Raw genomic sequence first — 27,797 nt, forward strand, 5'->3', positions numbered from 1 at the left:
GATGTAAAAAAAATTGCTTACAATTTTTTTTTATTGCTGCTATGGGCAGTTGTGCTGCCTATAGCATTTTTTTTTTTACATACACGTACAATACGCCGGCAACCGCATTGGGGGAGGGAGGGGGGGGGGGGGATACATGTACAATTGGGGGGGAGGTGTGAGAAGCGAGGAGCGTGGCTGAAGTGGTGTTACTAGCTCAATTCCCAAAAGATGCCATGCTGATATCGATCGGAAATTGGCCTGCAGTTTATGGCGGCCAACAAATCTCTCTCCAATCAAATTTGATCAGAGAGAGATCTGTTTCTCCAAAATCCCTTGATGTATGGCCACCTTCAGTGTCTAATAAAGCTGCCTGAACTTACACTCTAAATTACTGTATATACGTTAATGATATGACAGTAAAAATACTGCAGCAAATATACAGCCATTTAACAGTTTATTACAGCTTAAAACAAAAAAAAAATACAAAATAATCACAATACAAAACAAAAGGTAGGGCTATTTACAGTGCCACAGGACTGCACAGATCAATTAACTGTAGATTTTTATATCAGGGAGTCACTGTGCCAACAAATAAGGAACGTGTTCTGGAAGCTTTAGCAAAGCATGCTGGGAAACAATCAATATGGCCTCCTGGAGGCTATTTGTGAAAGAATGGGCATCTATAACAGAGGAAGGAGACAGCTGGGATAAATTAGCCTGTACCCGTCATCGGCAAACACCAGATAGGATTACTGTAACGGGAATCTATGGTGTAGTTCCAGTAAATGCACATTCAGAGCGATCGTTCCACAGGGTACCTCAAAGTACCTCTTCAGAGAGACCTGAAATAAAGAAAAACATGTCTTTAAAGCAAAGTAATTGGCAAACATTCCCATCCTTCAGTTCACCGCTCTTTAAGAATGAATGTTATTTAAAAAGATTTTAATGGCTTTATGGAAACCAGAGATGAGCACATGTACAAGTGTTATACATACCTGGGGCTTCCTCCAGCCCCATCCGCACGAATCGCTCCCACACTGCTGCCCTCAGTCTTCTCCCTCTTCAGTAACTGGTCCCATAAATTCGGCCAGTGTGACCATGCGCAGTGCGCGCTCCTCCATCTCCATTCCGTGGCCGGGAGCCTTCTGCGCCTGCGCAGCACATCCCAGCTGCCGGAGAGGTGGAAAGAAGCCTAAGATTTCTACAACTAAAAATCCTGGATCAAAGCTTAGGTGAAGTTACCGGGCACATCCCAGCTTGGAAAATTAAAAGAATCTTTCAGAACGATTTTCGCTTAGAAAAGTGCTTTTCTAAGCATTTTGTGTAGCATGTTTTTTTCACTGGAGGAAGTAGGGGGGATTATGAAAATAATAAAAAAAAATTGGAAAATGTATTTAAAAAATATTAAGATAAATATTTATAAGAAAAAATAAATAAAAAATAAACATCCTGGCAGCGATCTTAGCCTACCAACATGAATCTCTGTTGGTGGGCAGAAAAAGGGGGGGTGAATCACTTGTGGGCCCTGCAGCGAGGCCTTAAAGCTACAGGGGCCTATTTAGTACAAAATGGCCTTTCAGTTGGCTGCATGAAATAGATTTTTTTTTTATAAAAAAAAAAAACCCTCCCGCAGCCGCCCTGGCGATCTTAATAGAACGCTAGGGTGGTTAATAGAATATGATTATTTCTTCCTGTGATACAGTGACAGCAGCCATGTTGTTTGTAAACATTACACAGAGGCAGGCTTATCTGCATCTTGAGCAAAAAAAAAACCTAATCCCCCCTCCTCCTCCCTCTGAAATCTCTGGCTAGTAATACCTCCCCCTTCTCCTGCCCAGACTGAGCTCCCATGATCCCTTGCTACTGTCTGAAAGTGCCTTGTCTCTCTCAAAACCTGTGGGCGTGGCACTCTGGGCTCCAGCTTCACTGTACTTCCTGTCCTGGGAAGTTTAAAGTTCCCCGGACAGGAAGTACAGTGAAGCTGGAGCCCAGAGTGGAGATCGGGGGACTTGCGCCGGCCTGATCAGGTAACGCATGCGGGGACCGGGGGGTGGCGGCAGTGGCAACAGCGGCAGCTTCACAGATGGTGAATCGATTTCATGGTGAAATCGATTCACAATCTGTTTGCAGAAAAGGTAGCCATACGATCCCTCTCTGATCAGATTCGATCAGAGAGGGATCTATCTGTTGGTCGATCTGATGGCAAATCGACCAGTGTATGGCCACCTTTAGCTGTACTACACATACAAATCATATCATAATTTTTTTTCTCTCGCTTCAGTGTCTCTTTAAGTGGTGTACAAAATAAAGGGGAGATGGAAGCATTAAGTCATGGTCAGAGGAATATTAGGATAACATCTAGGCAAGTGCAGGCACCTCGTTCCAGGATGATGTAATGAAGCTCCTTCCTCAGTCAGGATTTGGAATATCGCCTCTTCACAGAGTCCCTGTAGAACTGGAAGATGTTTTGTGCTGAGATTTGGGCGGCTGCGATGCACTGCTGGAGCTGAGGAGAGAGAGAGAGGGATGTGTGTTACAGGAGAAGACATTATTAAACCCCCAGGCTCCCCGCACCCACCGCCTCCCCCATCCACCCGCTCACTTTATGAACTGCCAGAGGGAGCTGCAGCTATTTGTTCAATTTTAATGATTCTTTTAACATCATTTTATTAAATTGTCTCTGAGTAGCTCTGCCTGAGGGGGGAGAATTCTACTGACGTAGCGCAGAGTGAGGGAATCTGTGTGAAATGTAGAGGGCAAGGGAAGGAATCGCTGCGGCCACATGTTTCAGTCTGATCCTTTCATTATCTAAACGCTCTCTGAACGTAACCAGACCGGGCTGTTTCCTCACGCTTACAAATGACCTGATAGGAAATTGTCTAAATAAAAACATAAACAACAACCAATCAAAGAAACTGATCTATGTGGGTACAGCATAGCACTACCAGCTCCTTCCTTTGCTGGATGACACTGGCAAAAAGAACTAGTAGACTGGAGCAGATAAAAATGGCACACAGCGCAGCCGCTATAATAATGGTGCCGCATTAAGATAAATTGTAAAACAAGTAAGCCTAAAAAAATGGCATAATTGTAAAACACTCTTTAGCGTTGTTGGGGTCAGGAGGCAGCGGGACACAGGTGTTAGGCAGAGGGGTGGAGGGAGTAGGATTAGGTGGAGGATGTGTGCAGAGGCATACATTACCTTGTGCCGGCCGGCGATCGCTCCTTCACTTCTTCAGTTAGTTTGCTGTAGTCCTGCAGCCAGCCAATCACCATGTGGCTTCAGTCCCAGCATGGTGATTGGCTGGGTGCAGGACTCCTGCAAACTAACTAGGAAGTGAAGGAGCGATCGCCAGCCGAGACAAGGTAATGTGTGCCCATGCACTCATCCTCCCTCCACCTAGCTGCCTAACACCAGTGTCCTGCTGTCTCTCCCCCTGACCCCCGCTGCCTTACCAGTGTCCTGCTGTCTCTCCCCCTGACCCCCGCTGCCTTACCAGTGTCCTGCTGTCTCTCCCCCCGACCCCCGCTGCCTTACCAGTGTCCCGCGGTCTCTCCCCCTGACCCCCGCTGCCTTACCAGTGTCCCGCTGTCTCTCTCCGACCCCGCTTCCTAACACTAGCCCTCCTGCATTTTTAATGGTGCACCGTGCCGCCAATAAATGTATTTTATAACCCTATTTACCGTTTTAATGTATTTACATTAAAACGGTAAATAGCGTTTTATGATACATTTATCGGCGGAACAGTGCACCATTTTTTACCCTGCGCCATTTTTAACTGAACACCTAGTAGACATAGTGATGGTCACTGCAACTGCAGGGTGACAATCCAGCAGGGAGGCAAGAAAAGGGAGTCTGCCCTTCCCATTGCAGGGTGACAATCCAGCAGGGAGGCAAGAAAAGGGAGTCTGCCCCTCCCACTGCAGGGTGACAATCCAGCAGGGAGCCAAGAAAAGGGAGTCTGCCCCTCCCACTGCAGGGTGACAATCCAGCAGGGAGCCAAGAAAAGGGAGTCTGCCCCTCCCACTGCAGGGTGACAATCCAGCAGGGAGCCAAGAAAAGGGAGTCTGCCCCTCCCACTGCAGGGTGACATACAGAAGAGAAGGATGAGACACGCAGTCTACCCCTCCCACTGCAGGGTGACATACATAAGAAAAGGATGAGAAACGGAGTCTGCCCCTCCCACTGCAGGGTGACATGCAGAAGAGAAGGATGAGAAACTGAGTCTGCCCCTCCCACTGCAAAGTGACATACAGAAGAGAACTGTGAGACAGTGAATGTTCCTCCCACAGCAGGGTGACACAAAGAAAAGAACTACAAGATACGGAGTCTGCCCCTCCCACTTCAGGGTGACATACAGAAGAGAAGGATGAGACACGGAGTCTGCCCCTCCCACTGCAGGGTGACATACAGAAGAGAACTGTGAGACATGGACTTTGCTCCTCCCACAGCAGGGTGACCGTGAGAGCAGATAGATACAGTACAAGATATGACATCTGCCCCTCCCACTACAGGGTGACAGCATAGGAATGCTATTTTAGACAAGCACTGAAAGGCAGCAGAAGGCATCCTACAAGCCAGACTGTAGAGCATCTGCTGAGGTCACACTGACAGATGGAAGAAGACAGGCAATGGTGGGTGCCACACACAGAAGTTTAATGTCCATCCAATCAGTATGCAGCAGGGGAAAGCCATTAGATAGGAGACAGAGTGAGATCGGCTCCAGCTGGGAGGAATTGGCTCAGGGACTGAGAATGACAGGATGGAAAGAGGCAGCAGTCATTGTGAAATCCTCTCATTCCCGGCACCCCACCTAGTACTGCAATAGCTTCAGAGATGATGAGTGTGTCTAATCTGCCCGATTTCTGCAGCAGCTGGAGATCAGATAGTCACCAGAGACTCTTCTCAGATTACATAGAGGGGTGCAGAGTCTGCAGCACAGCCATCAGGCCTGTGTCTAATGTACTGTAGCTGTATCACCAGTGCAGGAAGAGTAAACAGCCTGAACGGGCGGCCTGCAGAATCCAGGAACCACAAATTCCAGGACAGGCATTGTTAGGGGCTCTGGATGTCAATGCAGTAACTAATAACCGTGTATCATCAGTATAGCAGTTACCTAGAGGCGAATGTTACTTTCTAAAGCTACCGATGCCCCCAACATGGCTGACAAGGTTGCCAGTGATCAGGTGAACTGGACTACTGATGGAAAATGGCCATTGTTGATGTTCTGACAACAGGGCATTGCCTGCACCTTCCCTTTCCATAGAACAGGACAGGCTGCCCAGCAGCAGAGTCAAGCATCATGTCTGTACAGGGCTTGTTCAAAGGTGTAGGAACCAACCATCTGTGTCTATAGCCTAAGAACTAGTATAGTACCGTATGTGGTGCCAGTATACTATAGTAGAGTAAGCTGACTGTATGTGGTGCCAGTATAGTAGAGTAAGCTATAGACTATATTTAGGAAAAGCATTGTATGGTAGAGTAAGTTGACTGTGAGTGGTGACAGTATAGTAGAGTTACCTGGCTTTATGTAGTGGCAGTATAGTATAGTAGAGTAAGCAGACTGTATGTGGTGACAATATAAGCCGACTATGTAGTAAAAGTATAGTATGATAGAGTTAGCTGGCTGTAAGTGGTGACAGTATAGTTTAGTATAGTATAGCAAGCTGACTGCGATGCCAGCAAAGTAATGGATCAAACACACATTTTACTGAGAACTAATGAACAGGATGCACAGGCAGGATACTGATCTACAAACAAGGAAGATGAACGCCGCAGAATGGAAATTGCATATTTAGATTTAATATATTCTTTCAGCATGGGTGCCTATCTGCAATGTAAGCTCATTATACCCTGTACATCCTGCTAGTGGCCTCACCATAGGAACACAGAGAAGGCAATCCAGAGAGGGGGGGCAGCTCTCGCTAGTGTCATGGGGGAGAGACTTTACCACTAAAGGTGGCCATACACTTATAGATTTGCAGCAAATTCGACCATCAGATATATTTCTGTCAGATGCCTTTCAAGTCCAATCTGACAGGAATCTATCTGATGTGTGCCACACACTAGGAACAGATTTCCAATAGATTTCAGAACGAAATGTATTGGAAATCTATCTAAATGCATTATTGGACCATTAGATCCAATACAGCTCTATAAGCCATCGATCTGCTGCCATCAACCTAGAGTTTCCATCCTGTCAGATAGATCAAATCCATGGAAATCGGCCGCAAATCAATCGATTTGAAGGAATCGATTTCTGAACGATTCTATAGAATCGATCTATCCATCGATGGCTGAAATTAACCAGTGTATGGGCCACTTAACAAGTTGAGGGCCACAGTCTTTTCGCCCCTTAAAGAGACACTGAAGCAAGAATAATTCTCGCTTCAGAGCTCATAGTTAGCAGGGGCACGTGTGCCCCTGCTAAAATGCCGCTATCCCGCGGCTAAACGGGGGTCCCTTCACCCCCAAACCCCTACCGTGCAAAATCAACGACCAAATTGGTCGTAAATTTTGCTCTTCCTGGAGGCAGGGCTAACTGCTGCAGCCCTGCCTCTCAGCACGTCTATCAGACGCGCATCGCCGCCTCTCCCCCGCCCCTCTCAGTGAAGGAAGACTGAGAGGGGCGGGGGAGAGGCGGAGGTACGCGTCTGATAGACGCACGGGAGGCAGGGCTGCGGCGGTTAGCCTTGCCCCAATGCGGAAGAGATTCCGCGATGTACGTAGGGGATTTGGGGGTGAAGGGACCCCCGTTAAGCTGCGGGATGGCGGCGTTTTAGCAGGGGCACACATACACCACAAATCACATTATACTACTTCTCCTGAGTACGGCGATACCACGTGTGACACTTTTTTGCAGCCTAGGTGCGCTAAGGGGCCCAACGTCCTATTCACGGGTCATTTTGAGGCATTTGTTTTCTAGACTACTCCTCACGGTTTAGGGCCCCTAAAATGCAAGGGCAGTATAGGAACCCCACAAGTGACCCCATTTTAGAAAGAAGACACCCCAAAGTATTCTGTTAGGTGTATGGTGAGTTCATAGAAGATTTTATTTTTTGTCACAAGTTAGTGAAAAATGACACTTTGTGAAAAAAACAATACAAACCAATTTCCGCTAAGGCCCCGTTCACACTTGCGGTTTTGTCAAAACCGCACCGGATGTCCGGACCGCACCGTATCCGGACCGGACCTGATCCGTACGGTTCCTATCCGGATCCGGTCCGTTTGCATCCGGTTTCCGTGCGGTGTGAACACGGTTGCGGTCCGGATCCGGTTTCTTAAGGAGATAACAACCTGTAAATACCTGGGGTCTGGGAGGTCAGCAGAAGGGTCTGGGGTCATTGTTGGAGACAGGTGGACGTGTGGAGACCATCCGTGGATACAGAGACTGCAGTTGGGACCATGGATCCAGGCATTTTTCGTATACCTGGGAATTCTCTGTTGTTCGCCTCCTCGTTATCAGACATGTTGCTGCCTAGAGCTCCAGCATGAAATCGCTGCTGCCCCACTCTGTGAACTCCATGTGGTCCCCATCCAAAATGCATAGGAAGTGGGGTAGAACGTCCGGTTTTTGTAGCCAGTGTGTTGTGCGCTCTCCGGTTCTCATTACTTTGTATTGGCCGGATGGTGCAGTCCGGCTCCGCCCCGGATACGGCTGCCGGAGGAGCCGGACCAAAAAATAGCGCATGTTGGAACGGACGCCGGAGTCCGGATCCGGTCCGGCAGAACGGACGCATGTGAACGGACGCATAGGCTTTCATTGCTATTGCCGTGCGTCCGTTCCGTCCGTTCTGCAAGCGGTCCGGCTCCGGCACGGCGATTCCGGACGGCCACCGCTAATGTGAACCGGGCCTAACTTTTGACAACAAATAAAGTCTTCTATGAACTCGTCATACACCTAACAGAATACCTTGGGGTGTCTTTTTTCTAAAAAGGGGTCATTTGTGGGGTTCCTATACTGCCCTGGCATTTTACGGGCCCAAAACCGTGAGTAGTCTGGAAACCAAATTTCTCAAAATGACTGTTCAGGGGTATAAGCATCTGCACATTTTGATGAGGTGGTCTATGAGGGGGCAAATTTTGTGGAACTGGTCATAAGCAGGGTGGCCTCTTAGATGACAGGTTGTATTGGGCCTGATCTGATGGATAGGAGTGCTAGGGGGGTGACAGGAGGTGATTGATAGGTGTCTCAGGGGGTGGTTAGAGGGGAAAATAGATGCAATCAATGCACTGGGGAGGTGATCGGAAGGGGGTCTGAGGGGGATCTGAGGGTTTGGCCGAGTGATCAGGAGCCTACACGGGGCAAATTAGGGCCTGATCTGATGGGTAGGTGTGCTAGGGGGTGACAGGTGGTGACAGGAGGTGATTGATGGGTGTCTCAAGGTGTGATTAGAGGGGGGAAATAGATGCAAGCAATGCACTGGCGAGGTGATCAGGGCTGGGGTCTGAGGGCGTTCTGAGGGTGTGGGTGGGTGATTTGGTGCCCTAGGGGCAGATAGTGGTCTAATCTGATGGGTATTAGTGACAGGGGCTGATTGATGGGTGATCAGTGGGTGATTAGATGGCAGAACAGATGTAAACAATGCACGTTGGAGGTGATCTGAGGGTAGGTCTAGGGCAATCTGATGGTGTGGGTGGGTGATCAGATTGCCCGCAAGGGGCAGGTTAGGGGCTGATTGATGGGTGGCAGTGACAGGGGGTGATTGATGGGTGATTGATAGGTGATTGACAGGTGATCAGTGGGTTATTACAGGGAAGAACAGATGTAAATAATGCACTGGCGAATTGATAAGGGGGGGTCTGAGGGCAATCTGAGTGTGTGGGGTGGGTGATTGGGTGCCCGCAAGGGGCAGATTAGGGTCTATTCTGATGGGTAACAGTGACAGGTGGTGATAGGGGGTGATTGATGGGTAATTAGTGGGTGTTTAGAGGAGAGAACAGATGTAAACACTGCACTTGGGAGGTGATCTGATGTCGGATCTGCAGGCGATCTATTGGTGTGGGTGATCAGATTGCCCGCAAGGGGCAGGTTAGGGGCTGATTGATGGGTGGCAGTGACAGGGGGTGATTGATGGGTGATTGGCAGGTGATCAGGGGGGATAGATGCATACAGTACACGGGGGGGGGGGGGGCTGGGGAGAATCTGGTGGGGGGGGGGGGGGGTGATCAGGAGGGAGCAGGGGGCAGTTTAGGGTAAAAAAAAAATAGCGTTGACAGAAAGTGACAGGGAGTGATTGATGGGTGATTGAGTGTAAACAGTGGTCTGGGGGGTGGGGGGGGGGGGTCTGAGGGGTGCTGTGGGCGATCAGGGGGCAGGGGGGGGGGGGAAATCAGTGTGCTTGGGTGCAGACTAGGGTGGCTGCAGCCTGCCCTGGTGGTCCCTCGGACACTGGGACCACCAGGGCAGGAGGCAGCCAGTATAATAGGCTTTGTATACATTACAAAGCCTATTATACTATTTACATGCGGCGATCCGGGTGCTAGTAACCCGCCGGCGCTTCCGAACGGCCGGCGGGTTACAGCACGAGGGGGGCGGAGCCAGTCGCCAGCGGCTGATCGCGTCACGAATGACGCGATCGCAGCATAACCACGCCTGCTGCCGCCGCCGATGGGCTTATTGCGGTCGTTTAGGCCCAGTCTTTGCCGCCGCCCATCGGCTGGGGGCGGTCGTCAAGTGGTTAAAGAGAAACTCTGACCAAGAATTGAACTTTATCCCAATCAGTAGCTGATGCCTCCTTTTACATGAGAAATCATTCCTTTTCACAAACAGACCATCAGGGGGCGCTGTATGACTGATATTGTGGTGAAACCCTTCCCACAATTCAAGTATATTATACTCCTGTTAGACTGGCTAAAATGGGCAGAGGTGTAGGCCCTGAATGCTTTAAAATGTGGGTATACTGGGGCTGATTTTTGTCACTGTGCTTGGGATTGTCCTTCTGTACAGGCATATTGGATATCTATCACTGCTTTCTTGGCCAAAATCATGAAACAACACATAGATCTGGCATTTAAGGCTTCTATGCTGGGAATGGTTGAAATTTCTCTACGAATTGCTTTTTTTAGGAAATGTCTTCTGCTTAAGTGGAAACGACAATTTCATTACACGTTAATCATAATCTTCCGCTATATTGCTTAACTTACCAAGTAAGAGGTCATCCTAATTACTTCAACAAAATATGGGATCCGTGGGTTGAGGGAGTAGAGCCGGTCATTCCTAATCTTGATATTACGATCAGTGTTTCTGATATACATCTATAGGTGCAGTTTGTCAAGTTATTATAATATTGCTACCTGTCTCTTGTTATTCTTGTTTCGGATAACTTACTTAAAAATAAGCTAACGCAATAATATCCTTCTCGTTGTATGCTGCGGTTTAGCTTTGTGATATAAATCAATGTGATAGGCCTTGGGGAATCTTTGTGAGGGTGGAGGAGGGGGGGGTGGTTTTTATGGTTTTTGATGTATTATTGGAAATTTTCAATAAAAATTCTAAAAAAAAAACAAAAAACAAAGAAAAAAAAAAAAAAAAAAACACACCACAACCCTCCCACAAGAAACTCTGAGGACCGTGGTACTCCAGCCAGTTTCCTGTCTGCGAACCTTGTTACATTGTGGGAAATAGCAGTTTACAGCTGTTCCCAACTACCAAAAAAAGCATGCAGCAGCTACATCACCTGCCAACAGTAAAAATGTCACCATGTAATAAATGTCAGAACATAAATCAGGGATTTAAAAGATTTTACAATGGGCAAGCACTGACTAAATCATTTATACATAATTATTGTAAAAATTGAGCACTTTTTTTATTACATTATTTTCACTGGAGTTCCTCTTTAAGCTCACATAAACTGTCTTGCCACACCCAAAACAAAAACAACAAAAAATAAAATCTTTGCGCACTGTCCCACCTCTATTTGTATACAGGTGCCTGTATGTCCCCTCATATCCCCCCCCCCCCTCCCCACCCACCCACCACCACCACATACTTCGTTTTTTTTATTCACTGGTTCTACGTGGCCTCTATTAAAGCAGACCTGAACTCAGAACTTCATCTCAGCTCTAAAAGATAAGCAACAGCATAATAACTGTTAAAGAAAATAATTTCTGTTACAGCTTACAGAACTCCTGCTGTGTTCATGGAAGCAGACAAAGGGTTAACATCCTGTGTTTACATATTAGCTGTGTCTCCAGAGGAATGCCATATTTTTTTGCCAACACAGCGGGAAAATCAGATTACACTTGTGGTGACTTGAAGAAGAGGGAGAATTAGACAGGCTCTTCTTTCTAAAAACTCTAAGGTGCATTTCTCTCTGTTTTCCTTGTGTCCTGTGCAAGAGTTCAGGTCCATTTTAAAAGATACCGGAGCTGAACTACATAGGAAAAATGGAGGGAGCAGGCATGTACTGTAAGCTGTCCTGATGCCCGTTACTTTCGTTCTCCTCTGTACCCCACCTTTGCTACCTAAATGCCCCCCGCAGCCTTTTCCGGGTCAGACATTAGTGCGCAGGCACTGGCCTGGCTACGTTGCGCGCCCGCGAGCGCTCTGCACATGCACATGATGTAGTCGTGACGCCATGCTCATGTGCAGAGCGATCCCGGTCACGCAATGTAGCGGTGGGCATCAAGTACATGCCTGCTCCTGTTTTTCCTACCTAGTTCAGCTCTGGTATACTTTAAAGAGAATCTGTATTGTTAAAATCGCACAAAAGTAAACATACCAGTGCGTTAGGGGACATCTCCTATTACCCTCTGTCACAATTTCGCCGCATTAAAAGTGGTTAAAAACCGTTTAAAAAAGTTTGTTTATAAACAAACAAAATGGCCACCAAAACAGGAAGTAGGTTGATGTACAGTATGTCCACACATAGAAAATACATTCATACACAAGCAGGCTGTATACAGCTTTCCTTTTGAATCTCAAGAGATCATTTGTGTGTGTTCTTTCCCCCTGCAGCTATCTTCCACTGAAGTGTCAGGCTGTTTCTTCCTGCAGAGTGCAGACAGCTCTGCCTGTATGTAATTCCTCAGTATGTGAAAGCCCAGCCAGCTCAGAGGAGGATTTATCCAGCTTGTAAAAGATAAGAGAGAAGAGAGAAGCTGCTCTAATCTAAATAATACACAGGCAGTATGCAGAGAGGGGCCTGGAGGGGGGAGATGCATCACAGAACCACAACACTGAAGAACTTGGCAGCCTTCCAGACACAGGCTGACAAGTCTGACAAGAGAGAGATAAGTTGATTTATTACAGAGATGGTGATAGTAGAACGTGCTGCAGTAAGCCAGAACACATTAGAATAGCTTTTGGAACTTGTAGGATGATAAAAAACAGGATGTAATTTTTGTTACGGAGTCTCTTTAAGCAGCAGCAGATGATTCTCTGTATTACTCAAGGCAAACAGCCTAGGAGTGTCGCAGACTCTGCAGCACAGCGCAGACACCGAGGCTGCCAGATATGGCGTCATGCTTTACACTTGGAGGACACCCAGTAAAGGCAAAAATACAAACGATAGCATAATGCAGCACCACTGCACTCCAAACATCTCCAAAGTAAGTCATGTCTGTGCAGATGCCAAACAGTTCCAGGCAACAGACACTGCAACTTCAAATCAGCCATTTATCACGGGGTGTGGCAAAATTCAAGCACATTTCAAACACGATCGGGATTTATTAGTGTTAAAGGACCACTATCGTGAAAAATTGTAAAATGAAAACATACATGTAAGAAGCATATATCTTTCAGAGTAAAATGAGCCATAAATTGCTTGTCGCCTACATTGCTTTCACTTGCAGGAGGTAGTAGAGATCTGACAGAACCGACAGGTTTTAAACTAGTCCATCTCTTCATGGGGAATTCTCGGCAAGCTTTTATTCTTTATAAAGGCATAGCCCGAAAAGGATTTATACAATGATGCTGGCCAGTCTGCCTGCTCGCTGCACACTTTTTTGGCAGCTGGAAAGAGCAACTGCCATTCACCAAGTGCTTTAGAAACTAAACAAAACCTAGAGAATCCCCCAGTCCAAAATAGCTAGTCCAAAATCTGTCAAATTTCTACTAACTATTACAAACACTGGTCCACATGACAGCCGGGGGCCCCAGGTCTCTCTCACTCGCTGGGGCCCCCAAACCACCATGCGACACCTAGAGGGAAGTGTGGGCAAGCCCTGGACCTCTCACCTCCAGGGAACTCACCCCACCACCTCTAAACTAAATGCCAACTGCAACAAACACAATTGCTAAATTTCTACTAACTATTGTAAGTGACAGCAACATAGGAGAAAAAAAAATTACAGATAGTTTTCCTTTGCAAGAAACGTACTTTTTATTTGTATGTGTTTACATGTATTTTAAATTTTACAATTTTCCAGATGGTGGTCCTTTTAAAGGGAACTTGAAGTGAGAGAAATACAGAGCTGCCATCTTATTCCCCTTATAAACAATGACAGCTGCCTGGCTGTCATGCTCAGCTTTATTTTGAGTCACACACCTGCAACAAGCATGCAGCCAGTGGAGTCAGACCAGAGTCAGAGCATCAGATCAGCATGCTTATTTTGGGACAGTGATTTAACATATTACAGACAGAAGTAAGGGAACTGGCGTTAATAGCAGGCTCTGTATTCCTCTCACTTTGGGTTCCCTTTAGCAGAAGGTAGGTGGACTGTGCTAAAAGAGGTGACTCGCACTATCACTGAGAGGAGAGGGCTGGAGATGTCAGGTTTCCTGGTGGCAGAGTACAGGTAGTGGAGCAGACATTAGCTTACAAGAAGATGGTTTCTTGTAATACCAAATATCAGAACAAGCTAACTTCTGCCCCACTTCCTGTACTCAGCCATCAGGATATCCTGGTAATTAAGTGTATCCTGATATTTCAGTACTAGGAGAGGAGAAGTCAGTGTTTCCTGACATCTGGGTATTAGGAGGGGAGAGGTAAGCTGGGCATTAGGAGGGGAGAGGTAAGCTGGGCATTAGGAGGGTGAGGTAATTTGGGTAATAGTAGGGGGGGGGGGGGGGTAAGCTGGGTATTAGGAGGGAAGAGGTAAGCTTGGTATCATAAGGCCAGAGGCAGGCTGAATATTAGGAGGGGAGGGAAGGTGTGTGTGTGTGAGTGTTTTTGTGTGTGTGTGTGTGTGTGTGTGTTTTTGTGTATGTGTGTGTGTGTGTACATTTGGGTACACGGTGTAGTAAGATGACTGTGGTGACCTGCAGTAGAGAGAAGACCCCAGAACTTACCTCTGCAGGTGAATAGGCACCTTTCGATGAAATCATTAACACTTTATTCTCTGAACTCTCTATAGCCAAGGTTAACAAGGCGCTGCTTTCCTGGTAACAAAACATGACAGAAAATTGGTAAGACATTTCCTGTGAGGTTTTCCACTTAATCCAACTCTAACAGGGCGTGTATTCAACAGCAGTTTAATATCCAGGGTGATTTGCTGCTTGCAGGATGTTCAGTAAACCATGACTGCAGCTTCAGAAACTCACATTCCCAGGCAGGATTGGCAACCAGGTCATGTTGTTCTTATATTACAGGGATTTCTAAAGCATTTCTCCAGCACTCGTCTCACCTGCAATGCATTGGAGCATGAAGCCTCATGCTCACATGTGGATCTCACTGACCTGCATACACTGTCCATAAGATCCAGAACAAACAGGCAGGTGGGAGATGCTACACAACTAGACCGTCCAATCAGAGATCAGCACAAAGTTACAGGACAACTGTAAGGCCTCGTTCACATCAGGGCCGTTTCTGTGCGCTTTCCACAGCGCACTGCCCTGTGCGTTCAGCAAGGTATTCATTTTTCCATGTAACTAAATGTAGCTGGTTCACATCTATGCGCTGCGCTGAGCAGCGTTACAGAAACGTAGTGTTGCATGCATTTCTGTGCGCTGAGCTGTAAAGCGCACAGCAATGCAAGTGAATAGGTCCGCTTTTTTAGCGCATAGAAGCGCGTACAAGCGCATAGAAGCGCATGCGTTTTTTACCCCAATTGGAGAAAAAAAATACATTTACATACAAAAACAAAGTTTTATTGACAACTGCTGCTGCTACAGTAAGCAAAACGTAAGCGCAACGCATAGAAACGCGGACTAAAGCGCGCACAAGCGCATGCGTTTTTTACCATGCGCTTTAACACGTTTTTCAGCGCAGCAGATGTGAACGAGGCCTAATGAGAGGAATATGGAGGCTGCCATATTTATTTCCTTTTAAACAATACCAGTTGCCTGGCTGTCCTGCTTATTCTCTGCCTCTAATACTTTTAGCCATAGCAACTGAACAAGCAGATCAGGTGTTGCTGACATTATTGTCAGATCTGACTAAATTAGCAGCATGTTTGTTTCTGGCGTGATCTAGACACTACTGCAGCCAAATAGATTAGCAGGACTGCCAGGCAACTGGCAATGTTTAAAAGTAAATAAATATGGCAGCCTCCATAGGCTTCTCACTTCAGTTGTCCTTTAATCTACTCTTTATATGGGATTACGTGTATAAACTGGGTTTACAAACATAGAGAACATGAACCAAAGCCTAAAGCAGGTCAAACACACATTGATTTTCTCAGCAGATTGATTCAATCGCTGGAATCAAATCAGCTGGGAATCAATGCCTCAAAAATGTCCAATAGATTTCCCATCGATTTTGACCTAAAATGGATCAGAAGTAGTGATGGGACCAGATGGAAGGTTTCGGTCAATCGGGGGCGGGGCAGGAGCGGGGGGTCGATCAGCGGCTCATAGCTTTCAAACTGTGCAATAGTGTGGTTCCATCGGTTTTCCACAGAACTCTTCTGCAGTGTAAGGACAGAATTGATTCCTCTATACATCTATTTTGCTCAGAGAGAAAACAATTGTTTGGCATCACTGGACAAAAATCTGTGTGTATAGACCTAGTAGACCTACCTTAACACCTCATGCCAAGTACACACGATGCAATTTCCCGACAGATAGACATGTAGAATATACCAATTCAATCAAAAACGATCGGAAAACAGATCAGACAGATCAAAATAATCGATTTGACCGGTCTACCTGACGGGAAATTGCATGGTGTGTACAAGGCAAAGTACACCTGAACTGAGAGGTATATGGAGGCTGCCATATTTATATCCTTTTAAACAATACCCGTTGCCTGGCAGCACTGCTGCAGTAGTGTCTGAATAACACTCCTGAAACAAGCATGTGGTTTATCTAGTCAGACTTCAGCCTGAAACCTGATATGCTGCATGCTTGTTCAGGGTTTATGGCTAAGACTATTAGAGGCAGTGGATCAGCAGGACAGCCAGGCAATCTGCATTGTTTAAAAGGAAATAAATATGACAGCCTCTTATCTCTCTCAGTTCAGGTGTTCTTTAGCCAGTTTACTATACTGCCTCTGAACAGGAGTTCAAGAGAATTTGTGCTTGAAGCATGAAGCAGCTGTAAAATGACTGGTAGCAATGGTAGGGGAGCTGTATGCATTAACCTATCGGTGCAATGCTCATCACCGGGGTAACGTGCGTTATGCCGTAAGTGTATTGTCCATCACCATAGCAATGCACAGGTAAGCCTGTCAACAGGCATTTTCCTGATATGGTAGCTACTGCAGCTCCACCCCAGTTAGTAACAGTAAAATGCCCACCTAACACACTTGCCCTCATAAAATAGGTGATATCTTACGCTGCTGGTCATTGAAGATCACGCAATATTTATTTTGTATTGTATTGCTGCAGTACTGTACAGAGTAAAAAGTCATGCCACTAACTGTCCCTTAGTGGAGATCCCAGTCTAATGCTGGGAATACACGGATCGTTTCTGCCGTGCGTTTCTCCTCTCGATCATTTTTGCCGCTCGATTATCTTATCTTCCGCTTGTTTTTCTTATCTTTTTCCATTCACTTCTATCAAAAATCGAGCGGCGCAAGAATCGAAAGTGAGATCGGACATGTTGGATATTATCTATCGAACCATCTAATCAGCTAAAAAACTAACCGTGTATTCCCAGCATTATCCCTACCATAGTCATAGTCTTATCCAGGGCTGTGGAGTTGGAGTCGAGGAGTCAGAGTCGGGGCAATTTTGGGCCCCCGGAGTCGGAGTTTCATAAACTGAGGAGTCAGAGTCGGGAGTTGGGTGATTTTTGTACAAAATCCACAGCCCTGTTAAATATTAGACTGAGGAGTCGGAGTCAGGGCCATTTTGGTTACCCGGAGTCGGAGTTGTGATTTCATAAACTGAGGAGTCGGAGTCCGAAGATTTTTGTACCGACTCCACAGCCCTGGTCTTATCTCCTTATTTTCTAAAGGTGCCTATGCAGAAATTGATTTTCCCTTTCGATTCCTGGGAGATTCAATCACTCTGATCACATCTGCGGAGAACTGATTCCCCAAAAAATGTCTGAAGTATTGATTGGACAGAATGGAAAATCTAGGTAGTTTCAGGGCAGGGGTCAGCAGTAGAGTAACAACATGCATGTGAGTGGTAGGAATACATTCCTCTCTGACAATCTCTATCTGCATGCACAGTGGTCAGGAGGCTCCGATGCTAAGAGAAAATAGAGAAATAAGGCAGATACTTACGGGTGCCACAAGGTGTCGCTACTCTACATGTACAGTTAGTATGGTTATGGTTTGTGATGAGGTAGAACATACATTGGTTACGGTTATAGGACTAACCTTTTGTTGTTTGGTGGTAGGGTCAAGAGTCAGCTGACCATCCTCATCCAGCGCACATGTGACACCACAGAAGAGGGTGCGCATGGGGATCCCTGCATCCATCAGACCCATACAAGCTGCATTAAGACAGCAGGCAAGCAGCTGCACACGGGAGGTAGTTAAGGTTTGTAATCATTAATAATAATAGATCTAGAAGATGTTAATATGTATCTTTATGTCCACAAGATGGATTTGGGTCACTTGCTAGCAAATCAGTGCCTGTTGGACACGTGCATGTCCACAACTGAGCCTTTTGTGAACATATGTGAGTAATGAGATTGTAAGTTACATGTCAGATGATATGACCAACTGATCATTAAGAATGAGGGCATGTTATTATTAGATTTAGATTTGCAATATATGAATAACGCAAGTTGTATGCACCAGGGTATGACAGCTGGGGGGGGGGGGGGGAGGTTGGTTGTTTGAACTATACCACCACAGAGTAACAGGGTGGGGTGGAGGGAGAGGCACTAGACCACTTGGGAAGAAAGGCCATATGGTTAGATTGACAGTAGCCTATAAAAGGTATGAGCACACTGTGTATGGCGGAGGGGTGTGGAGTGATCGATTTTCCAATCATTCCAATACAAAATCGATCAGAAATCAGATTGAACCTGTTGGAAATAATAATCAATCCATCTTGTCTAGCTGATGGGAAATTGCATGGTGTGGACATTACTGGCGTTAATGGCTCCTGCATAGTGGAGGATCCACCCATGAAGTCACATAGGAACTATTACGTGGATTATATCGCATGTTGATTACAGACTACATGAAAGTTCTTCAGGGCAGGTAACTCTTTTCATCATGCCTATACAATGAGATTATCTGAACGCTGCTATAGGCTGTGCCTATCCCTGCAGGTTTCTCGGGACTATTCACTATCTGCCCTGCTCTGTGCTTGCTTGCGGTTTGTTGCTTTCCACCTTATGCTTGAGAAACATGCTGCTGCCGAGTCTGCGAGTGGGACTGCTTATGGCTTAAAGGAAAGCATGTTATCTTCTTAATGCTGCATACAATGTTTTGAAGAAACTTGGAAACATCACAGCAAAAGTAATACCTATATGCAGTGAATATATACAGAGAACTTGATCTTTCTGGTTGCAAGGTGATTATTCTATCACAAGTGAGACAAGCTAACCGCTTACTTGGCCATTGATGCATGGACTTTTGCTGGAACTGCTCTCATGCTTATCCACTATACATTCATCTTATTGCTGGGTTTCAGTGAATGGACCCAGCACTCATGGGGTGTATACTCCCTAGCATAGTGATGCCATGATTTTCGCTAGAGTGCCGTCATATATTTAAAGAGCCTCCGCTCCTTTTCCTGTTTTAAAGTTTTAATAGTGTGACTGGGGGGTTTTGGTTGTCACGTTTTTATCCAAGCATCTATTTACAATTTTGTATTAATAAAGTTGATCCTTTTGCACCAATTTCTACTCTTTGGCAAAGTTATTGGTCAGATTTTTCTGTGCCCCAATTTTTATTATATGGTGTGTACCAGGCATAGGTGTAGAGTAATATCTCACAGACCTGTTTAAAGTGTAACTGTCAGGCATAAACTCAAAAATCAATTCTTTATTTCTATTTACAATGGTTAATTTGCATATATTCAGCAGTGATGCACTGGGAGACATCTCAAGCTCACTCCAACCTGAATTATCGCAAATTCTTTCTGTTTTAGGAAAGCAAACTTTTATTTCTATCTGGTAAACAATAAGTATGCTAAGCAGGCAATCCAAAAGTTAAAAAATTACTCTTACTTTTCTTCTCCATAAAACATCATCACTTTCCCTGGCTCTTATTTGGTACATCTGCCGCACAAAGGAAGTTGCAGGGCATGCTGGGTTTTCTTTTTTTTCTTCTTTACTTTCCCCTTAGACATAACTAATGCAGCCGCTTTCCCTCCCGTTTTCCCCTCCGACAACTCTGTTCCTCTCTGATTGGCCAATATTTCTCATGCTGAGACAATGCACTTTCTACTGCAGTGCTGGGTGGGAGTGTCTGACTGAAGACTGGGAGGAGGGTGGGCAATGATATGCAGACAGAGTAAGGGAGGAAATTATGTCAGGATTGGCTTCAAAATAGACACAGTCAAAATGGAAAATCCCAAGAATAATTTTCTCTTTTTTTACTATAGAAAACTCACTAAAATAAAAAACTGGACAGTGCAAGACATATGTTATGTAAGTCGGAGTTGAAGTCGGTGGCTACATAAACCGAGGCGTCGGAGTTGGATGATTTTTCTTTACCAAATCCACAGCCCTTGTAAGTATTTGACTAAGGAGTCAGAGTCGAGGAGTCTGAGCCATTTTGGGTACCTGGAGTTGGAGTCTGTGGTTTCATAAACTGGGGAGTCAGAGTCGGATGATTTTTGTACCGACTCCACAGCCCTGGTTATAAGTTACCATATCCAATCATATCTACAGGGATGAGTGTCCCTACAACTGAGAACACCTTAAGCTGTGGAGGTTCCAGAATATGAAGCTAGGGTGGCTATACACAGATCAATATTTTGTGAATATTTCTGATAGTTGTTGTGGGGGGAGGTAGAAAACGGGTGACCAGATGGTTTTATACTGCATTGCTTCAGACAAAAGCTAGCAAAAGGCCATATGCTGGTCCTGGTGAGATCTAATGAAAGGACAGGTGCGAGTTAAAAACAAACAAACAAATAAACAAAACAGGATCTCCTTACCTGGGGCTTCCTCTAGCCCATGGCAGCCTATCTGTCCCTCGTCGCAGCTTTGGTGTCCTGGGACATTGTCTGCGCCTGCATGAGGCCACGCCACTCACGCTCACATGACCTGCAGCGTTATGCGCAGGCGCATACAAATCTGCAGTGTGTCTGATTCCCGCTTTCTTGGAAGCAGACAAAGTGTTAACATCCTGTGTTTACAAATTAGCTGCTCTGTTTTGGCAGATGAGATTCCTAAGTTGATACAGCTGAAGAGATGAAATTAGGGTTGTGATTAGTCACAGGCTAAACTCTCTAAATACATACAGGGTGCATTTCTCTCTTTTTCCTTCTGTCCTGTGCAAGAGTTCAGGTCCACTTTAAAATGAAGTGGTGCAAGCAGTTTAATGAATGACTATTCCCTGATCGATCTGCACATGGCGAGCCCTCGGTCACAGGCCTGGCCATGATTCACCCATGTATGATGTATGGCTACCTCTGTAGTTCTGCTTCCAGTCATCTGGGATTCTCATATTATTAATAACAATAATAAAGCTGCTCGATCTGCTGGGAGGTAAACAGAATGCCGAGGCTGTAAGTGATGAAGACAGAAATGACACTGAGACTAATTACTGGAATAAAGCAAGAGTTCAGAGTCGTCTCCCTAGTCCTATTTTCGGCATGTTTACCGGCAGCACACAAGTCTCCCATCATGGAGAGGGTGACATCCTAATTTCTCGCTCTACCTCTGCGGTGCTAATTACCTTGCTAATTTGTGACAATTTACAGGGAGAGGATCCTCTTACCGTATCCCTCATAAGAGCATGTGTAGAGTAATGAGTGTTAAAACTCCAGTGTTATACACCTGCAATGTCACATACTGAAATGCCAGTCATTGCTGGGGCATGATAACCAGCTAAAGGAATCCAAGCAGCTTTTTTTTTGTCCTGCAGTTTGTCCTGGTTTCTATTAGCTGTAGAGAGATGCCACCCCCTCCCCCCCTTATTTATCCAGGGGAAGGAATGATTGTAATCAAGTATGACTTCTCTAAACTGTTTGAAGCATGGTGTCTTATCTCCTCCCCCCCCCCCCCCCCCCCACGTGATGAAAGTGTTTGCTCATTGCTACTGCTAATTACAGCAATTCTTATCTGCCTGCCCCTTCTGCAGTGGGCAGACCACAGAAGTAGGAGGGCTGTGGAGTCGGTGCATAACTCATCCGACTCCTTCACCGACTCCAACTCCAGGTACCCAAAATTGCTCCGACTCCTCGACTCCAACTTCTTAGTCTAATTTCTACAAAGGCGATGGATTTGGTTCAAAAATTATCCAGCTCTGACTCCTCAGTTTATTGAAACCATCGACTCCGACTCCAGGTACCCAAAATTGCTCTGACTCCACAGCCCTAGAAGAGGGGTAATAAAAGCCTCTAACAAACATTTAAATGTAAAAAGAAGAGGTAGAATAATTTTTTTAAAGTAATGAGCCACATTGTTAGCATGCATTTTAATGTACTTTTGAGATGCATTGGGGACTAAAAATGCTACTTGGTTAACTTTAGTAGATTAAAGGTGGCCGTAAACTAATAGATGGCCACCAGATTCGACCATCAGGTAGATCTCTCTCAGATCCAATCTGATAAGGATCAAATCCTTCCACAAACTAAGCACAGATTTTGAATAGATTTCAGCTGCCCATTGCCTGCCCGACCCCCCAGGTCTACCCCCTCTATTGAGGAGTATCTAACTCATGCGTTTCAGCTTGTCTCAGTATTGCTTTAAATTGGTCCTCTACTCATCTAAATTAACTTGTTGACAAAAATACAGGTGGTCCCTACTTACAAATAACTTCTGTTCCAGGAGATGATTTGTAAATTGAATTTGTTTGTAAGTTGAGTACTGCATTAAAAAAAACCACCTGTAACAAAAAAGTGCCCCTGGGGGAGGTACTTACCTCAGGACGGTGAAGCCTCTGGATCCTAATGAGGCTTCCCCCGTCCTCAGTATCCCAGCTCCAGCGGTGGCAGCCCCCGAAAACCCTCAGACAAGCTTGTCAGTGGTGCGTGCATGCATAGTAGTCATCTGGCTCCAGGACCATAACAATCCTGTGACGAGCTTCGCGCAGGCGCCCTTGCGAATTTTGTTCATGCTCTGGCGGAAATAGCCAAGTCTGATTGGATCTGCTCTACTGCGCAGGAATGAGGTGTCTGCGCCTGTGCAGTAGAGCAGATCTGATCGGACACAGCTATTTCCACTGGTGCCTAGGGTTGCCGCGGTATGACGGTATACCACGGTTTCAAAATGCATGATAACCATACCATGCACTTTTTGAAAATACCGGTTTACCCAAGATGGCGGTGTAAGACGTTTGCCCGGCACACAGGGCTCCAACCCTTCTCCCCCGACAGCCTCACCGCATCTGTGGGAAAGATTCCCCCTGCCTCCAGGAATCCAGGGACGCTTTGCGGAGTGTCCAGGGACCCAGGGCTCGCTGCAGTCGGACTCCGGAAATCTTAACCACGTGGCCGCCCCAGCTCCATACACGCCGCTGCCGCCGTCACTTCCTGCTGATCAGTTTCCTACTGATCGGAGCTCCCCATGGCCGACCGTGCCGGTCCCCGCCCGCTAAGCCCCAGGACCACCACAGCTCTGCGGCCCCCACTGCTGGGTCTCACCGAGCAGCCGCCACTGATCGTCACTCCAGCCGCCTCTGCTTCCGGACCGCACGGCCACCCACGCAGGGGAGCCCTCTCCTTCTAAGCCGCCTCACATTGCCTGCCTTCCTCATATCCACCACCACCAGGCACGGAAGACACCCCCAGCAAGAGGCCTCCACACCACCTGCAGATGCCGCTGCTCCGTGACAGACTAGGCCACCCATGTAGAGGAGCACCTACTACATATGCTGCAGGCACCTATCCTGGCTGCACCTACTACATATGCTGCAGGCACCTATCCTGGCTACACCTATCCCTGGCTACCTGTGCTGCAGGAACCTATCCTGGCTACCTATGCTGCAGGCACCTATCCTGGCTACATCTATCCCTGGCTACCTATGCTGCAGGCACCTATCCCTGGCTACCTATGCTGCAGGCACCTATCCCTGGCTACCTATGCTGCAGGCATCTATCCTTGGCTACCTATGCTGCAGGCACCTATCCCTGGCTACCTATGCTGCAGGCACCTACTACTGGCCACTCCTATCCCTGGCTACCTATGCTGCAACCACCTACTACTGGCTACCTATGCTGCGGCCACCTACTACTGCCTACACCTATCTCTAACACCACCTGGACTTCTGCAGGAGCAGGGTAAGCCTTTTTTCAGTTTTATCTGGGGCCCCAATTCTCCCAGGGGCTTAATCATATGTATACTGAAGGAGTAGCGCACCCCACACTGGGGAGGGGTGTAAGGGGTGCTCAGGGTCCAAATAATTCTATTATAATTGTATAATACCGTATACCGCAATACCATCATACCGTGGTATTTTTTTTGACGGTTATCATACCGTGGAATTTCATACCGTTGCAACCCTACTGGTGCCTATCGGAAAGCCGCTACTGCGCCAGCGTGAGGCGTGTCACAGGACTGTTATGGTCCTGGAAGGTTTGGGTGTCTCAGCGCAGGATTGAGAGGACAGAAGAGGAATCGGAAGTCTCTTTAGGATCCAGAGGCTTCTGCCTCCCGAGGTAAGTGCTCCCCATCGGCTCTTTTTATCCATTACAGGTTTTCTTTAAAGTGGATCCGAGGTGAACTTTTACTCATTGCATAATTGTGTTCCTTTCCTATTGTTTATAGGGCATTCCTATTGTTTATAGGGCTCATGGGAGCTCAGTCTGGGCAGGAGGAGGGGGAGGTATTACTAGCTAGAGATTTCAGAGGCAGAGGGGAGGAGGGAGGAGGATGGGGGATTAGGTTTTTTTTGCTCAAGATACAGATAAGCCTGCCTCTGTGTAATGTTTACAAACCACATGACTGCTGTCATTGTATCACAGGAAGAAATAATCATATTCTATTAAAACAGTTTGCAGCTAGATTTGCTGTGTAAACTATCTAAACTTTAGATAAGATATATTGACAAGTTACTTGTTATAGTCAGTTTTTCATCTCGGATCCGCTTTAAACATGGTGAAACGTGGATGGATGGTTTACTTTGAGACAACTCTGGACTCGGACATATAGCATAAACAATGTTTTATTTTTTTACTTTTAATGTGCTTTAAAGAGAACCAGAGATGAAGCACCCTCTTGTATTTTACCTTATAAATCAGTGGGAACATGACAGTAAACACCTAATCTGCCCTTTGTTTCATTGTTCTCTGTGTAATCTGACTGTTATCACGTCTGATAAGAATCCCCGACTGAGAAGTCAGGCTGCTCCGTCTAGCTTTGCTACAGAAAGATTATAGCTAAGTCTGTCTTCTGTGGTGTTATTTCAAGCCCAAGCCTGCCCCCTTGTGGCTTTGCTATAATGACTCAGCTATAATCATTCCCAGCAAAGCCAGATTTAATTGCTCAGTCTGGGATTCTTGTGACTGCTGTTAACAGACACTTTTAGCAGTGAGGAGGAAACAGAGAGCATGGTAAGTGTTTTCTCTAATGTTCTTACTGATATACATGGTAAAATACACAAGGGTGCTTCCTCTCTGGTTCCCTTTAAGGGCCCATTCACACTAGCATTTCGCGATTGATTAGCGTTTTTTTTAAATCGCTCCTATTTACTTTCAATAAAATTGCGATAAAAATTGCAGTAAAAAAAAATCGCTGCGATTTTCACGTACGCGATTGCGAAATCGCTGCAATTTTTTCAGTTTTAATTAAAGTGAATGGGAGCATTTTTAAAAACCGCTAATCAATCGCAAAACGCTCTGAAAATCGCTTCTTGTGTGAATGGGCCCTTTAAAGTGTTTAAAACTACTGTACTTATAACAGTTTATAAAACACTAACATTTAACAACAAAGCTATATAATTAAATGTAATGTACATGAAGACACATTTGTTTGTAACTCTGAATGGTTGTACCTTGAGTCGTTTGTAAGTAAGGGACTGCCTGTACATGACTTTAGAAACACCTGGTCAGGAGCTTTTCACTAACCATGTACTACACCACAGACTTCCATGTCATTAGGCTGCAGCTCTGTCATGCAGCTGTCTGAGCCCCACCCCCTGGCAGTGTTAAATCGGGATTGTCTGCCATAAAAATCACATTCCTATTACCCACTGCTCTGTATTTATGCTGTAAGTCTACAATCCTGACCCTGCATTGCAAACATCAGTCTGGCTCTTCTCGTACATTGCCGAAAGGGGGGGAGGGGGTTAAACAAAAGCCTTATCTTCTTATCTTCCCTCCCATTCCTGCGCCTTGCTGATTGGCTGAAGGAAGTTCAGTGTGACACAAGGCTCAGAAGAGAAATAGAAAATAAATCATATTAACCCTCTGCAGAAGGTGCTGAAATTCGATCTATTTACTGCTTGCATGTGTTTACAAAGCAAACTACATATGACAGTGCAGTTTTGCATACACCATTTCAGGCAGAGAGGTAAGGGAGGAAATGACATAATGATTGGCTTCAATCAGAGGCAGTAAAAATGGAAAATGCCTGGAACATTTTTTTTCCCCTTTTTATTTACCTTATAAAATTCACTGAAATCAAAACATAGACAGTACAATACATCTATTATGTACGTAGAACAAGTATTTATCTACTTATAGATGTGTTTATTTCCTGGGATTGTATGACTGACCCTCGTTCTTTAACCTCCCTAGAGGTAATCCCAAGCTACACTAGGCTAGCCGCCAGGAGCTCTATGCAGAGTATAGTGCGCAGCGGGAGCTTTTACTCACCTCCCGGGGGATACAGACATCAGTAGCTGTTCTCCTCCCTGTCCGCCAACACTCTGATGAGATCGCCGTCAATGATCTCTCCAAAGAGTTACAGCGCCACCCGAAGGACGGAGGTAAAATTGCAGCGCTGGAGCACAGGGAGGCGAGTGAGAGCAGGGGCTGCTGCTGGCATGATTATTTCTTGATTTTAGGGTCTGAAACCTTTTAAAATGACTATAATCTGGAAATAACCATATCGCCAGGAGGTTAAACAGCATAATAACACAGCATGGCCAAAGAACCTGCTGTTAACTCCTTCAGTCGGCTAAAACAAGAAAATCTGGAATAAGTACCAGTAGGTGAACCCAGAATCCACAGGTTGAAGTGTTTTGCTTTTAAGATCCATTACGCTGCCAGATTATTTCCTCAGTGACCCCTCAAATGTGACAAATCACTGGCTAGTTTGCTCCAGCGTACCACAGCAGTCTACAAAGATGACGGTGGAAGACCATAGAATCATGTAACAAGAGTATGCAGTCCTAATCTGCTGCTGCTGGGAAGCAAAGCTTGCTGAATATGTCTGCAGCTGATTATGCCGAACTAAGATTGAAGGTGTGTGGAGATAAAAGGCAGGACGCCAATAATACATCTCAGGCTAATTATCATTGGCTCCCCAAATACGTCCATGGCAGCTGCAGACTAATCTCTGTCACCTAATGACCTCAGCGACTGCATAGAGCTGGCACGCCGTGCCACACCGCATCAATACATTTCTAAACATAATCAGGACAAGTAAGGAACTGGCATAGGGAGGCGGAAGAGTTCAACAGCGGAACACATTAAAAAGAATAAAACATTGTGTGAATACAAAGGAGAGGCAGACCAATAAGTTATTGAAAGCATTGAATCTGCATAAGAAAGGAATGCTCGCCATCCAGTGGCCAGACTGCAGAACAGCAGCTCTGGAGAAAGTGCAATAGTAAAGGATACGGATCCTGCATCGTTAATGATCTGCAGTACAACAGTGATTGAAGTCCGGGGGTGGAGGGTGCCCAGGATCACAGCCTCACAGGTCGCCCGTATCAGCTGCTCCTGGTTCTTCTCTTGTATGGCTGAGTTCCAAAACCACAAGACACAAAGTTAGGAAATACAGAATCTCGCAAGAGTACACTGATCACATTTCTGTAAATACTTTATTATATCTATTCATGGGACAACACTGAAGATATGACACTAGGAAATAATGTAAAGAAGTCAGAGCACACCTTGTACAAACAGTGTTAACCCTTTCAAGACCAACATGTTATCCCCCATTAAAGGGAACCTAAACTGAGAAGTATATGGATGTTTCTTTTAAAAATAATACCAGTTGCCTGACCCTCCTGCTGATCCTGTGTCTAATACTTTTAGCCACAGCCCCTCAACAAGCATGCAGATCAGGTACTCTGACTGAAGTCAGACTGGATTAGCTGCATGCTTGTTTCAGGTGTGTGATACAACCACTGCTGCAGCCAAAGAGATCATCTGGAGTGCCAAGCAACTGGTATTGTTTAACCTCTTGCCGACCGCGTCACGCCAGTAGGCGTGGCCGCGGCGGCAGCCCCAGGACCGCCTAACG

General features: G+C 45.9%; 1 protein-coding gene across 1 annotated transcript in view; it reads right to left on the minus strand.

Moving 5' to 3' along the window:
• Window positions 1-427: 427 nt before the first annotated feature.
• Window positions 428-27,797, minus strand: part of EXOSC5 (exosome component 5) — a 36,183-nt gene continuing 8,813 nt past the window's right edge. Inside the window, exons 3-7 of the mRNA XM_068250642.1 lie at window positions 27,170-27,291; window positions 17,635-17,775; window positions 14,217-14,306; window positions 2,359-2,488; window positions 428-824 (exon numbers count right to left, since the gene is read on the minus strand). Coding sequence (XP_068106743.1) covers window positions 2,396-2,488; window positions 14,217-14,306; window positions 17,635-17,775; window positions 27,170-27,291 — 446 coding nt within the window. The 3' untranslated portion in view covers window positions 428-824; window positions 2,359-2,395. The remainder of the gene's footprint in view (window positions 825-2,358; window positions 2,489-14,216; window positions 14,307-17,634; window positions 17,776-27,169; window positions 27,292-27,797) is intronic.

This window comes from Hyperolius riggenbachi, chromosome 8 (assembly GCF_040937935.1).
Source record: "Hyperolius riggenbachi isolate aHypRig1 chromosome 8, aHypRig1.pri, whole genome shotgun sequence".
Taxonomy (NCBI): Eukaryota; Metazoa; Chordata; class Amphibia; order Anura; family Hyperoliidae; genus Hyperolius; species Hyperolius riggenbachi.